General features: G+C 42.4%; 1 protein-coding gene across 1 annotated transcript in view; it reads right to left on the bottom strand.

The window, feature by feature from the left end:
• Nucleotides 1-10,700, bottom strand: part of Fbxo16 (F-box protein 16) — a 47,698-nt gene extending 36,998 nt beyond the window's left edge. The window contains exons 1-2 of the mRNA XM_026398904.2: nucleotides 10,602-10,700; nucleotides 1,607-1,642 (exon numbers count right to left, since the gene is read on the bottom strand). Of these exons, the coding sequence (XP_026254689.1) occupies nucleotides 1,607-1,642; nucleotides 10,602-10,700 (135 nt within the window). The remainder of the gene's footprint in view (nucleotides 1-1,606; nucleotides 1,643-10,601) is intronic.
• Nucleotides 10,701-16,203: the final 5,503 nt, after the last annotated feature.

Genomic DNA, 16,203 nt, shown 5'->3' with positions numbered 1-16,203 from the left:
ATCCTAAACTCTGTGCCCCTTAAACACCAACTCCCCATCCCCTGATGACCTCTACTCCACTTTTGTTCTTGTGACTGGCTTATTTCACTTAGCACAATGTCTTCAACGTTCATCCAGGTTGTGGTATGTGTCAGAATTTCCTTTTTTTTTATAGCTGAATAAATATTCCCATCATGTGCTCACCCCACATTTCATCTATTCATTCATCTGTTGATGGACATTTGGACCACTTACACTTTATGACTGTACTGAATGTTGCTGCTGTGGACATTTTTGTGTGAGTTTTTGTATGACCACATGTTTCCCATTCTCCTGGGCAGCAGAGAACGTTTAGGAGGGACTGTAGAGGAATTTGACAAGTAACATCCATTGCTCAGATATATAGATCCTTTGATTACCACTCAGGGATGGATCATGACCATTAGGATTCTCAGTCTCCCCATTTGAGTAACAGATGAGAAAGTTCTCATTAGTGATGAAGGATATTTGTACCTTGGTAGGCAAAAGCACGAGGTTGTTAGAGTTCACGTGTGAAGTTTCAGTAGAGGTGGAGGCTATAAAAGGATGTGGAGTGCTGAATGAACTGTGCTGGTTACTAAGGACCATCCTCCTCTCAGGTCCAAACCCCAATGTCTACATTCTCCTTTGTGAGCACAGGAGGCTGGGGCTCTGCAGCCATATTTCTTCTTTGACAGCCAGCTGCCCACTAAGTGCTGCCTGTGGGGAGGCACTAGAGGGCAACTAAGGGAAAGGAGACACACTCCTCTCCCTTTGCTTGCTGTGCCTGGGAGGATCATCCGGACTCTTTGCCCTGATGGTAGCAGCTGACTCCAGGGTCCAGGTGTTTTTTTATCCCCAAACACTGTCATGCTCCCTCACACAAGCAGAAGCAGTTGGCTGTGAAGTCAGCTACTCTATTCCTTAGAACTTTGGGCTGGAGGTCCTCCCTCTGAACCCTTGGGGTATCAGTGTGGCTGGTAGTACCCCAGCTCTATCACCATGGAAACTCAGCACTCCCTTCTCAGGTTTTCCATTTTCTAATATTTGTTAAATCTATCCTTTCATTAAATTCTGTCTGTTAAAATAACATGATTCCTGTCTCCTGACCGATCCCTAGCCGTGAATACAGAAAGCAACCGTCATGCTTCTCAGGAAATGAGCATGCACACGGCCGTATGAAGTCCAGGCTGAATTCTTGGGGCTCTGTGATAATGCCATAGACTGAGTATTTGTGTCCTTCAAATTTATATATTGACATCCTAAACTCCAGTGTGATGGCATTAGGAGGCAGGGGCCTTGGGGGTGATTAGGTCATAAGGGTGGAGCCCTCATGAGGGGGATTAGTGCTCTTATAAAAGAGACCCCAGAGAGCTCTCTCCCCTTTTCTGCCACAGCAGGACACAGCGAGATGGCTGGCCTTGGAGAAGACTCACCAGACACTGAATCTGCCAGCACCCTGACCTTGGACTTCAAGCCCCAGAACTAAGAAAAATCAACATCTGTTGTTTACAAGGCACTCAGTCTATGGTTTTTATTATAGCAGCCTGAACAGACTACAGACTACAGCAGATGATAATGCAGAAATAGCCATGTTTTAAATGCTTACCCATTTTCCAAGCAGAGCTTTTCTTTCTTCAAATACCTGCAAATAGGTAAGAGAGAATTGGGTGACTTCATATATCATGGTTCAAAATATCCATTACAAGAACAGCATCATTGAAGGATCAGTAAATAAGTATTCACTACGTCAACTCAGTATGAAGAATCCCGTGTCATTCCCGGAAGGGTACTTTACTTATTTTTAACATAGGCAATGTATTTCTCCGTGTGAAATACATAAAAAAGAATGATTGGGCTGGAGATGTGGCTCAGCGGTGGAGCGCTCGCCTGGCATGCGTGCGGCCCGGGTTCGATCCTCAGCACCACATACCAACAGGGATGTTGTGTCCGCCGAGAACTAAAAAATAAATATTAAAAAAAAAAAAAAAGAATGATTGTTCTTTAAGAGAAATAAGAAAAAAATGGAATTTTAAAGAAAAGTCAATTTTAGTTTGTGAAAGGAGATAAACAAAAAAAGAGGGGAAAAAAGGAAAAATGGTGCTCCCCCTCCAAAACATATCAACACTAGTGGTATGAAAATTTATAAAATTTATGAATGAGCAGCTTTGATTTTATATTTCAGTGTGTACACATATAAATGGGTGTCGCGGTACTTATTATGTTTGTAGGGTTAGTAATTTCTGGGTACCTCTGGGCTTGCAACTGCATATTCAGCTGTAGAGGTTTATTTTTACGTACTGTGTGGATAGAAACCATGCCTCCCTCCTTCATGTTGCCATCTCCAACGTGCAGTGCTGTCCGTGGCGTGGTACAAGCAGCCATGTTTGTTGAACTGAATGCATGTGGTTGTGAGGCTGGATATCCTTATGGATGTAGCAGTACAGTGGGACTGTATTTATATGTTGGTGTCTAGGTGTTTTTCTGAGCATCAGTGCATATGTGGATCTGAGCAAGTGAGGAGGGGAAGACTAATGTGGGTATGTTTGGCAGAGGAGGGGGTTTGAGAAGAGGAAGAGACAGTAATGAACATATGTGAATGTCTCTCTCCCTCCAACACATACACCCTCTGTCAGCTTTCAGAATCGGATGGATGTTTTCCCCTTCTCCTTGGCACTACCTAAATTCCAGCACTACAAGAATGTCCCTGCTTGGAGAGGCAGCTCAGACCTATTTCTTCCCTTTTTATGGGGGAGGACGAGGAGCGGGTTTTATGGCTCCATAATGCTTTCCTTTCCTTTTTAGACTCTCAAACTCTGGTTGCCAGGAGCATATGAAACAGGAACTGAAATAACTGCTTCAACAACCGACTGGGGACCAGTGAAATGCTGCTTTTGCTCCTGTCTGGGGTATCTCTACATCACAGGTAGACGCTTCACACATTAGAGAAGAAGAAAAAGATCCCTCCCTACAATAAACTGCCACCAGGACAAATAAGGGCACAGACCAACTCAGAATTTCTAGATGAAAACAGAAGAGAAGCTATGGAACACAGGAGATTTTTAAAAATCTGGATTTCAGCACATCCTGAACTCTTCCAGATTGGTCACCTGTTGCCTAACCCAAGCCACCAGGGTGGCCAGCTTGCTAGCTCCCTCCCTCCCCAGGCCAGTGCATGCTGCACTGGGCTCCACAGTTCTTGATCCCAAGCCCACCAGAACCCCTTTCTCCTGCATGCTCCACAGAGCCAGCTGGTGCAGGTTCCAGAGCAGACCCTAGACTGGCCAACTGAATAGCCACAGAGAGCTTCAGAAGTCATAGCATTTCAGAGCTAAAAGAAATCCTAAAGCTCTTTTTGTTAGGTTTCCTTATTTTAGAAAGGACAAGCTGAAGACCAAAGAGGTCGTGTTCATAGATGTTTTAAAAATCACTGGTTGTAAACTCTGTTCAATTCCCCTCTACACTTGGTCCCTCACTAGAACTTGGGTCTTCCCCATCCTGAATTCCAGCCCTCAATTCCCCATGAACTTGTGTCTGACAATGGGAAGAAGCGTAGGTTCTGAGCCACAACTGAGATTTGAAAAGGAGGTTGGGATGCACCCTCATGGTGTCCACCAATGTTGTGGCTCATAGGAAGCAGAGGACACTCACTGGGAGGGGCAGGATAGTCTACAAAAACGCAGCAGGGGGCTGGGGCTGGGGCTCAGTGGCAGAGCACCTGCCCCGCACATGTGAGGCACTGGGTTAGATCCTGAACACCACATAAAAATAAAGACAAGAAAGAGAAAAGAAAAAATAAATAAATGCAGCAGGAAGGGAATGAGGTGGGAGTGGAAGTGTTACTCTGACTGAAGCAAAGGCCCTGAATAAGTAGGGTCAGGGCAAACCCAGTCATTCAGGCGTCTACACCCAAGTGGAAACTGGTGGGCGTGAAGGGGTAGATGAGAAGCACCAGACTGGAAGTCAGGAGACCTCAGATCAGGTTCTGACATGACCTTTGACAAGGAAGATGATTTGGAGCTAACCATTTCATTGTCAGGTCCTTGTTAGGGGCTGATGGTCTTACGGTCCCCAATTTGGAGCGAATCCTCACTCCAAAGATTCGCAATCAGGTTCTTCATTTTGAAGAGCTGGAAAACAAAATGTCTATGCAAAATGGAAGTATTAAAACGGATCTTCCTTTCATGCAGAATGCTGCAGTCTGTTTATATCACAGTTTACCCAGAGCCTGCTGTTAAGTCAAAATCCCACGGTTGTTATTTTAGTCTGTTGACACTGCAATTACATATTTCACCATGTGACATCATTATAGCGTAGGAGGGAGATATTTCAGGGTTCCTAAATTATGGCTGATTGATGGCAACAAGGTGCCTTTTCTCACAAAACCGTTTTAACATGTAATGTACTACATGTATAAATCGTCTCTAAAAGAAATGTGGATTATGGGGCTGGGATTGGGGCTCAGTGATAGAGTGCTTGCCTAGCGTGTTTGAGGCACTGGATTTGATCCTCAGCACCGCATAAAAATAAATAAGTACAAGTTTAAATTTTTTTTAATTAAAAAAAAAGAAAAATGGATTAAAGAAAAGAAATGCAGATAGAGAAATAAATGTTTTTCTTTCTTTCAATGGTATATATTTAAGGTGTACATAGTGAAATGATTGCTAGGGCCAATCAAATCAACCCATTTGTCAGCATGTTACTTTTTGTCAGTAGTAAGGATCATTTTTTTTTTTTTAAAGAGAGAGAGAGAGAGAGAGAGAGAGAATTTTTAATATTTATTTATTTATTTATTAGTTTTTGGCGGACACAACATCTTTGTTTGTATGTGGTGCTGAGGATCGAACCCGGGCCGCACGCATGCCAGGCGAGCGCGCTACCGCTTTGAGCCATATCCCCAGCCCGTAAGGATCATTTTTAATGATGACATTGTTTGGCAAAGAGGTCCATACTTTTAAAGCATTCCTCCACTTAAAGTTCTCATGCTTGCATTACTTTGTAATCTACTGCATTTTTGTTTTTTGAAGGCATCTAAATTTGAATTCAGTCTCTCTGCTTAAAGCCTGCTGTGAAGTTAAAATCCTGTGACTCTTATTTTAGTCAGAGATAGTTATGTACTTCACATTGTACCACAGAATAGAAGACAAGACTCGAACAAAAACGAACTTGGATCTCACGATTGCATTGATCTTTGGTGGCAATGTCCTGGTTTTGAAGTGTAGAAAACCCCTTGAAATTACTGTGTGGTTGCCTTTTGGCCACTGTGTCCTTGGACATCTATTTTTAATTCCTTTTACACAGTCGGAATGTTAGATATGAAAGGGACCTTGGAGGTCACCTGACCTAAACCATTCATTTTACAAAGGAGACAGAGTTCAGAAATGATAGTGACTTTCTCAAGGCATGCAGGAAATTATTGGGACAGCTGATCTGGAGCACATTTTCAGTTCCTAAAGTCATTATTCTTTGTTTTATTTGTATTCATTTTAAAATTAAAATTTGAAACATAGTGCACCATAAAAGTAAACAAATGAAATCTGTCTCTTCTACAGACACCTCCCTCCAGCCACCAATACCCTTCTAAGTTTTTTGGGGAATCATAGTCATATACAATTCCTTTTTTTTTTGTATAATCATATATAAATCTTTTTTTTGGGGGGGTACTGGGGATGAACTAAGGGGCACCCAACCACTGAGCCATATCCCCAGCCTTATTTTGTATTTTATTTAGAGACAGGGTCTCAGTGGGTTGCTTAGCACCTCAGTTTTGCTGAGGTTGGCTTTGAACCCATGATCCTCCTGCCTCAGCCTCCCAAGCTGCTGGGATTACAGGCATGCTCATCATATACAAATTCTATGTACGGTCTATGCATGTTGATATACGTGTGTGTGTGTGTGTGTGTGTGTGTGTGTGTGTGTGTGTTACACTCATGCAAAGTTATCTTTTGGGTTTTTTATTTATTTATTTTTTTGGTACTGGGGATTGAACCCAAGGACACTTTACCACTCAGCTATATCCCCAGAACTTTTTTTTTTTGAGACAAGGTCTTACTAAGTTGGTGAGGGTGTTGCTAAGTTGATGAGGTTGGCTTCAAACTTGTAATCCTTCTGCCTCAGCCTCCAGAGTCTCTGAAATTTACAGGCATGTGCCACTGCACTCAGCATGTGCAACAAGTTTTAAAGGAAAAATTTTACTCAACACTAGAACCTAATTAAATCAAAATATAAGTTTTTGGAATAGGGTGGTTCTAAACAATAAAACAAATGTTTTATCTAGAAATTATCAGTAAATGTGACAAAATCCATTAACAAACCAAGATAAGGCAATGTAAGACTTGCTGTGATGAAGTGACTCCACCCCACGACTGAAGGATTTATTCCTGCACCTGAGGGGAGGCTGTTGATTGACAGCCATGAGCTTGAGAGAGCTGCCTTGCCAAGGTCAGGCCTTCTTGAGAGGAGGGAGCAGCTAACATCCACTCAATGGTCAGTGTGGAAGTGTGAAGGACTGACCTCCTTGCTGGATTGTAAGATCACTCGGGGTTTATGATTTGGATGTAAGGTTTCTCCCAAAAGTTCACAAGTGAGACACTGCAAGAAGGTTCAGAGGAGAAACGATTGGGTTGTGAGAGTCTTAACCCAATTAGTGAATTAATCCCTCATGGGATTAATTGAAGTGGTAGGGTGTGGCTGCAGAAGGTGGGAATTGGGGCATAGTTATGGGGTATATATATTTGTGTCTGGAGAGTGGAGTCTCTCTCTCTCTGCCTCCTGGTCACCATGATGTGAGCTGCTTTCCTCCACCACCCTTTCCTACCATGGAGCCAGCCTTCTATGGAATAAGACCTCTGAAACCGTGAGACCTCAAATAAACTATTCCTCCTCTTTAGTTGCTCTGGTCAGATCCTTTAGTCACAGCAGTGAAAAATCTGACTAAAGCACTGGGGGACCAGGTGGCTTCAGGGTATACCATGGGGTCAAAAAGAGGCCTTGTGGAGGTGCATTCCAGCCTACCTTCTTCCTTTGCCCCACACCCCACATCTTTCTCTGCCTCCCTTCTCCTGCCCTGCAGGTGATCTTTAAATGTTCATCTCAGCATCTGCTTCCTGGGGTTGGGAGTATAGTTCAGTGGTAGAGCACTTCCCTAGCATTCTCTAGGCCCTGGATTCAATCCCTAGAGCCACCAGAAAAAACAACAACAAACCAAAAAACCATATCTCTAGTTACCCAACCTGTGAAAAGCACTCAGGTTTTTGTTTGTTTTGTTTTGTTGTAGATAGACACAAAACCTTTACTTTATTTATTTATTTTTGTGGTTCTGAAGATCAAACCCAGTGCCTCATACATGCTAGGCAAGCGCTCTACCACTGAGCTATGTCCTCAGCCCCATTCAGGTGTTTTTTGGCTATTAAATCAATTTCTTTTCCATGGCAGCTACATTGATCAAGACTCTTAGGTCTGGAGATGTGGCTCAGCGGTAGCGCGCTCGCCTGGCATTCGTGCGGCCCGGGTTCGATCCTCAGCACCACATACCAACAAAGATGTTGTGTCCGCCGAGAACTAAAAAATAAATATTTAAAAAAAAAGACTCTTGATTTTTCAAGAAAATTTTCTGGAAATCAGGGCATCCAACAAATTTGTATTTCAATTCAAGTCACTTTTTCACATGTGAGTAAAACCTTCACAATTCTATGGGAAAACAGATTTCAAAATTAAACACTGAAGTTTTGGGGGGAAAGCAGATAAGCTGTTATATAAACTGTCAGTGCACCAAGAGTGTTGCAAACAGGTGCTCAGTAAATAACTGTTACAGGGAAAGAAAAAGATTTTCAACATTCTTGTTTGGTGTTCACGGCTATAGATAAAAGCAGGATCAACCTTTCTATCTCTGCCTTTCCTTTTGGTTCTTCTGCCTCCCCCCCACCCCCAATTTCCTTATCTTTTTCCTTTTTAGGGTCTCTTCATTTTACTTCTCACTATTCCCATTCTTGCCCAGCTCTTCTCTCTCTTAGAAATCGCTGGTGTTTCAAGTCAGAGGAGCAGAGAATACTGAGAGGCGGCTTTGCTGGAGGGATTAGCACATCTGTTAGGGTTAGAGAAATCAAGGGCTGACTCTGGGCTAAGGAAGACGATGACGGGATCAGAAGAGGAGAGTCAAAGAAAGGGGACCAGGAGGGACCTGCGCTGGCTCTACCTATTGTGCTTCAGGATCATCCCAGGCACTGGAGACACAAGGGAGAACCTCAGCCTGATGCATTAGAGCTGAGGAGGAGTAGGATGGGTGGAGCCGGGAGGGTAGCTGAAGTTAGTCTATGAAGGGTCTCAAGGATATGCATGGGGATCGGAAGTCACCCTTTTGAGTGGGGCCCATTTTCAGTTTCATGTAATAGGATTGGTATTCTAGGAAGATCATCCTGGGACCCCAACAGAAGATTGGTAGGTACGAACAGAGGTAGAAAAACCAGCTAGGGGATTACTGCAATATGGCAAGGGGTCCCCAGGGTCCCATCTGAGAATGTGGAGCTGGAGGTTCACAGGCGGATGGAGAAAGGGGCCTGAATGAGAAGTCAAGGAGGAAGATTCACAGGACTTGAAGATGAACCGGATGTGGAGGCAAGGTGGTAGTCACTTCTCCATGGGCCTCTGCTGCTCCTGAATGTCTCGCCATGCCAAGAATGCAAAGCCCTGAGCACCTGCAAATCCAGGTTGGATTGCAGGAAGGCAACCCTGAGGGATGAGCAGGTTTGCTTATGCGTACTATAACGCTCACCCACTGCATCACCCACTGCAACTGTGACATGCATCTGGGCCCTCGGCATCACCCCTGTGGGACAAGGTTGACCAAAAGAGCTGGGGGGAACATGCTGCTCATCCTGAGTGCTGTGCTGTGGGTAATGTCTCTGGCCCAGGAATCTGTCTCTTTTACTGTGATATAGCAATGTCATCTGCTTCATAAGCAACAGGCTAATTTCTCAGCTTGTAAATTGGGGGAAAAACCAACTCCCAGACCCAACAGGGAGAAGGAAGATTTCTGACCTGAATAACATGATGTAAAGTGGTGTTCAGGAGGAGGAACTGGTGTGCAGGAACAAGACAATGAGGTCAGTTTTATACAGGTTGATTGTATTTTACTGCTAACTATTTGGTCATTATTTATTTATTTTTCATTTTTTATTAGTGCATTTTAATTATACAGAACAATGGGTTTCCTTGTGGCATATCATACAGCATGTAACTTACTTTGACCATATGCAGCCCCCCATTACTCTCCTTTACACCTCCCCCTCCCCATCCACTCTCTAATATTCTCCCTGCTATTTTCTTTTTTTAAAATTTGTTATTTTTAGATATACATAATAGTAGAGTATATTTTGATACATTATATATACATGGAGTAAATTTATTCTAATTAGGACTCCATTCTGTGGTTGAATATGATGTGGAGTTTCATGGTTGTGTATTCATATATGAACATAGGAAAGTTATGTCTGATTCGTTCTACTGTCTGATGTGGTCTTTATGTATAGTGATTGCTATTAGGAGCTCACAGACCTACTGGTAACTTTCACTCCTCACTGAAGCAGGAATGGATACCCCCCAGAGGCTGGCCAATCTCTCACACTAGCCACCCGCTGCATTGCTTGGTTTGGTGCATTTTACTAATTTCCCCAAAATGTATATGGGAAATATTCTTAGGAGAACTGGAATAGTATGAGCAATAGGTCAAAATTTATGCATTTGGTACATTTCATATGCAGCATTACCCAGTGACCTCAACTCTAGCAAGAAAACCTCTTTTGGGGAACTCTTTGAAAACCACCCTCTCCTCTTCTCCTCCAGTTCTGGTAGTTCTAGAGGAGAACTAGTGATGGAAGACAAAAGGCAACTGAGATGAGAGAGACCAGGAGCGACTTTGCAAGAAAGAACAAATCAAAGCCACTTTCTTCTTAAGCAAGGGACTCTGTGTCTATTGCCAGTTCTGTCCACATAGCAAAGCTTCAATAAATTTATAAAAAGAAATTTGAGGTTGAAGAGGGACAGCATGCCTTTATTTTACTTGTTTATTTTTATGTGGTGCTTAAGGATTGAACCTAGTGCCTCACATGTGCTAGGCAAGTGTTCTACCACTGAGCTACAGCCCCAGCCCTCGATAATTTTTTTATAGTAAATCCTTTGTTTGTCTTTACTTCATCCATCACACAATACTAAATAATTCCTATTTATACATATATATTATACATATATCTAATAAATAACACATAAATAAATTTACATATATCCATTATATACATATCCCTATAAATATATATTATATGTAATATGTATTATATATATTGGTGCTGGGATTGAACCCAGGGGCACTTTACCACTGGGCTACATCCCCAGTTCTTCGTATTTTTTATTTTGAGACAGGGTCTTGCTACATTGTTGAGGCTGACCTTGAACTTGTGATCCTCTTGCCTCAGCCTTCTGAGTACATGGGATTACAGGATTATAAGTGTGATTGGGCCTGGCCCCTGTTTATATTATGATAACCAAAATTTTACTACCATTTTTTTCTTTAAGACTTGGATTCAACTGGTGAAGATACTCTGGCCACTCACCTGGTTATTCAACACCTGGTGGTTGAGGGGTGTCCAGGTACTCATCTTTATTTGCATTTTGGGACATTCTATATTCTTCGGAGGTGCAAATGCCATCATGCAATAACTGGATATTCTTCCAAAAAGAAGACTATACCTGTTGGAATAAACAAGACACATAACCCTGACAATATTAAAAATACCAATGCCATGTAATTTTGGAATGATGGCAGAATAATGGATAGGAAGAACACTCGCTGGGAGTATCTTAAACGTGAAGCACTTTACATGTATGCTCAGGGCAAGTTCATGGGTTAGTAAGGTGGTAGGTTTTAGCTCATTTCACAGGTGAAGTCACACACGGACAGGTGACTTCAGAGGTGAAGTCAAGGTTCTACCACGCGGCCTGCGCAGTGGTTTCATTAATGAGGTTCTAGGCATAAAGTTAGTTAGACGAGATCGAAATAAAAACACAAGACTCAATTACCTTAATTCTATTGCTAGGTCCGAGACGGCTCCCCTCTCTGGTTCGCTCCTCTAGCCGCCCAGCAGGGCAGCAAGGATTACTCAGGGCTAGCAGGAGAGAGAGAGCGAGCACGCCGGGGAGTAGCCTTTTATTAGGGAACCAGAGATTCAGGGGAGAATTCCATCCAATGAAGGTTGAGGGGGGGCTGCACTCCAAGGTCAGGGTCAGCGATTGGGTCCCCGGGGTCAGTGGTCAGGCACACCCCCACACGGATGGGCTCTCTCATCAGGAGAGGGACGGGAAAAACTTCGACATTTGCCAAAGTGCCTCAGACCCTCAACGGGAGGCACCCGATCACGTGTGAGAATGGCGTCCCACACAAGGTGACACAGACAGCAAGTGCTAGATCCAGGTTTCATGCCCAGGCCAGTCTCAGTCTGCTTTCATTGGATCACAGAGTGGGGGCTGGGGATGCAAAATCTCTCCTAGCTAAGAAAGAGAAATATTTAAATTTAGAATCAGAGTGTAGAGCTGGGGTTGTGGCTCGGTGGTAGAGTGCTCGTCTCACATGTGTTGGGCCCTGGTTTGATCCTCAGCACCATATAAAGATAAATAAAATAAAGGTATTGCGTCCATCTACAACTGAAAAAAAAAAAAAGTACAATAGTAAACACTTCATTCTTGTCCCTGTCATAGTAACTCTCCTCCTCCTTCTTAACTTTCTGACATCCAAGTCACAAAACTTCCAGGCGATGCATACATATTTTGGAAACAGATGGTGTAATGAACAGAGCAGAGGCTTTGGAGATGGACAGACTTGAGTTTATTCAGGGAAATTTGTAGGTTTTAGTTGTCCAGTGTACGTCTGCCTCCTTTTAATTAAAGCACTATGTATGTGTTTGTGTGTTTGTGACCTCAAAGGAATCCTTGGGTTCTTCTCAGCCCCTTCTGGCTCATTATCTGAATCACTATATTTTTAGCTAAGTTACAAAAGGCATATGAAGTTACTCCATTACAGTATTATTAATCAGCAACCAGCTATAAAAATACATGTGAGCAGGTAAATCACAGGTACAAAGCATGGCCACTGAGTCGAGGTCTGCCCAGCTAAAAATTACATATTTCTTTTTGTTATAGTTATTGATGTTCTACCTTTCTTCTTTTTATTTATTTTTATTTTATTTTTTATGGTAGTTGGACACAACACCTATTTTTTATTAATTTACTTTTATGTGGTGCTGAGGATCGAACCCAGGGCCTCACATGTGGTAGGCGAGCCCTCTACTGCTGAGACACAACTCCCGACGTTTTCTTCTTTTTAAAGCATTCTCATTCTCTTTGAGAATGAGAGCTATGAATCCTCTCTTTAGCAAAATGCCATGAACATAAAATTTTGCTTAGTCTAGGTTAAAAACTCCTGCTCTACACTGAGAAACTCCCTCTATTCCCACTTTAGGTAGGAAGCAATCTGACTTATTCTGGACACCATTTCTAAATTAGGAGAAAGTAGCTTTTCTCAGTGATGCCCCAAGGGTCTGCACTGGTTGTTTTCTTTCTCCTGGCTCTGGGAAGCTGGAAATCACCTGGACCAAGCTTTCTTCAAAGCAGCTGGAGGTGAGTGTGTTTCTAAGAGGTGGGTCTGGCCAGGGGAAGAGTCCTTTCAATGACAACAGTCCTGCCTCATCTTTCATTATTATGCTTTTCCAATTTTTCCCTTTCCCTTCCATTCCAGGTCATGGACAATGTGCATACTTGCAGGCACGCACATTTCAGAGTACAGACTACTGGCTACTACTGAAAAGACAGAAGCTTTTTTTTTTTTTTTTTGTATATAACATCCACAAAAACAATCATCTGCTCTGTCAATAAGACAGAGGAAATTACCTCTCCTCCTTCCATAGATAAGTCTTGCTGTTGCTTTTCTTTGTGACCTCTTTTCCCTATAATGGGAATTTGCCTTTAATATTTCTTGGAATAAAAATGTAGAAAGAGGGCCTAGGGGCCTCATGGCCCACGCATGGGTCCAATCCCATGTTTAACAGCCAGGGTGGGTCCACTTCCAATCTGATATCCATAGCCATTTTTCACACCATGGCCGTTATTAACAGTTTCACTAGAGACTTAAGAGGTCTGTCCTAGGCTTACAAAGAGTTTCTGCCTTAATAGAGCTCATGATCTACTGTTAGAGAAGTACTTTTTTTTTTTAAATGAGTGATGTCACTTATGAATTCAAAAACCTTTGTAGGCTCACCAACAAGGATAGAATAGGAAAGTCTGGGTCCACTATGACTGTGCCTCAACTTACATTTTCAGCCTCATCCCTTCCTTCTTTCATGCACTCTGTCCAGACACACCAAATACCCAACCACCCTGAGAACACTGAAAAACCCTGGCCCTTCTTACGTGCATCTCTGAGACCGCTCATCTGAATCCTAACCACAGTCCTAGGTAATAGATGCTCAATAAATATTTGTTAAATCAATGGAAAGAATGAATACAACAGGGAGAGGGGAAAGTGGTTTGAGGATTAAAATTAGTGGAAATAAATGTACAGTGAAACTTGGAACATTATGAACTGGGTTCTGGGGTAATACTCAGGATTCCCAGCTTTGTATTTGGAGTTCACAGAGCAGAATAGGATTGAGTTTCTCTGCTAACACCCAATTCATCCACTGTACACTGTAACATCATTAGGCAATCTCAAATATTATCAGGAGGTTGTCAGGTAATAGGGTATCCGAATTCACCTTATACTCATCTAGTTAAAAACAAAGCAAGCACTCCTAATACACTGCCAAGAGCTAGTGCTCGACCGGCACGTAATTATTAGTAGTTAATTTCACAAGTATGAAGCATCTGGCACTTGAATTGTAGCTGGAATGTGAGAGGAAAACGTAATCCCCAGGAGCACCGACAAGGCCTGTGGGAGGCTCAAGAGCTCTCCAAGACAGGCTCCATCTTTCCCATGCACTGCCCGCTGCTCTCACCTCTTTCAGCGGGCTCCCTCTTCAAGCCTCTAGTGCTGGGGTTGCCATAGTTGCACTAGGTCAGCTTTTTCTTTGACTCCTTCCAGCCCCCACCCCTCCCTGCTTTCCTAGTCCAATCACCATCTATAAATTCTGTCGCTGGCATCCGGGGTCTCTTAGGCAACAATGTGTGGTCTCTTGATTGGCCGGGACATCCAGGAGGGCTGGCTCCAAAATTGGGCACCGAGATAAAATTAAAAAGTGTGGGCACCAAGCAGGTGGAGCTACGTCGACATCCGGATGCTACGCTGGGCTGGGAAGGTACGCAATTCGGAAACCAGGGGCATGGAAACCTTCATTCAAATCGTGCTGCTGTTGTGTTCCAGATCAGCCCTTACCCACTGAGCATGCCCAGTTATGTTATTCTGGTCACTCCGGAGTTCCGAAATGCGAACTCCACTTTGCCAGGTTTTAAGAGTGGCCAATAGGTAAAATAGGGTTGGAGGAAAACGAATTCGCGTCTGGTTCGATGGAAGAATAGCACCTGCAGCAGGAAATGGGAAGACGTGGGGGAAATTGTCCAACATGCAAACCCACAAGTGCTCCCCCAGCGATTTATATTTATTGGATTATGAATTCAGGCTGAGTGACAGATACACCAGGGAACCAGCAGATGGCATGCCTTAATAACAATAACTCTAAATTTGGAAATCTTAACATCCGGTCTAATTTAATTATTTAAATTTGTTGACTACCTACCTTGTAACAAGGACTGGAGTGAGCATATATGGATAAAAAAAAGAAATCTAATAAGGAAACTGGAAAAAGCAGTAAATAACTAATAGAAGGCTCACAGTCCCAACATCTGTGAGCTGTAGAATACCATGAAGTACCATGAAGTTCAAAATTTTAGAATCAAGCTTCTTTGGCCTAGGCAAAACAGGTGTTATGGGCAGCATTAATCTCCCCTCCCTCAAGCCAAAGCAAACAAACAAAATAACTTTCCTGGCTATTTTTGTTTCCTAAAATAATGTACTCTTCTCCAACTCAAAGGAAGTTACAAACCTTATGTTTGTATTGTGTTTCATAGTTTTTAAATAGGTAACATTTGTATGACTCCAATTTAAATAGCAGAAAAAGGTAAGTTGAGCTCATGGAGGTGGTTGCTTAATCCAAATTAACAAAGGATCAGCAAGGGCCAAACTGAAATTGGAACCCAGGTTGTCTGAATTCCAAGGTAGAGGTTTCCACATGAACAGGTTGTATGTAAATGAATAAACAAAGCCTTTAGGGGGTGTGAGGGGGCTCCTGGGGGAGGTGTGCCTATGTAATACTAAATTACCATGCATTACCAATTAACATTTATGATTTCAAAACAGGTTCCTCCAGAAGGAGACCAGTTTTAACAATGTCAAGAGTGCAGAGCCTCTATGTGATGCTCCCACATGTTAATTAAAGACTTTCTATTACAACATGGAAGGAAATCGAGATGGGACATAGCATCTCACTTTATCCCTGTTGGATTTGAATATTTTTATCCCTGACAAAAGGTTCCTTTTGTCTCTCCTCTCAACAGAACCTTCTGGGCCTCCTTCTTCCTGCAGCTCATCTGTCTGACTATTGTTCCCCCAAACGAGAGTGAGTCACACCATTTCTACTGTGTTCATAGTGACACACAGAGAGCTCAATGTCTGTGATTCTTCAACATTGCTTTTACACAGAAGAACTCAATCATTAAAAAAACAAAAACCTTAGACACTTTTTATTTTTTGCCATTATACATGTACTCTTTTTGTTTGTTTGTTTGCATTACAATTCTTAATACCTTAGAGACTTTTTCATAAGAAATAACATATCTCCATGGAGATTTTTTAAAATGTTAACTTTGGCTTTGTGTGTGTTTAACAAACAAGAAGTCCTTTTGTGTATTTCCAGGTCTCATTCTCCTCTCTGCCTGCCTAGAGACAGTCATGAAATTCATTGTTATGAATGTGTAGCCTCCTTGTTTATTATTATGTATATGTTAGTCTTCATAAATGACATGAATTAACACTAGTTATTTTTTAAGGCATCATCATTTATATATCTTTTTTTAATATTTATTTTTTAGTTTTAGGTGGACACAATGTTTATTTTATTTTTATGTGGTGCTGAGAATCGAATCCAGTGCCTCATGCATGCTAGGTGAGCG

Source organism: Urocitellus parryii, chromosome 14, assembly GCF_045843805.1.
Source record: "Urocitellus parryii isolate mUroPar1 chromosome 14, mUroPar1.hap1, whole genome shotgun sequence".
Lineage (NCBI taxonomy): Eukaryota > Metazoa > Chordata > Mammalia > Rodentia > Sciuridae > Urocitellus > Urocitellus parryii.
This window is presented reverse-complemented; position numbering and strand designations above follow the sequence as displayed.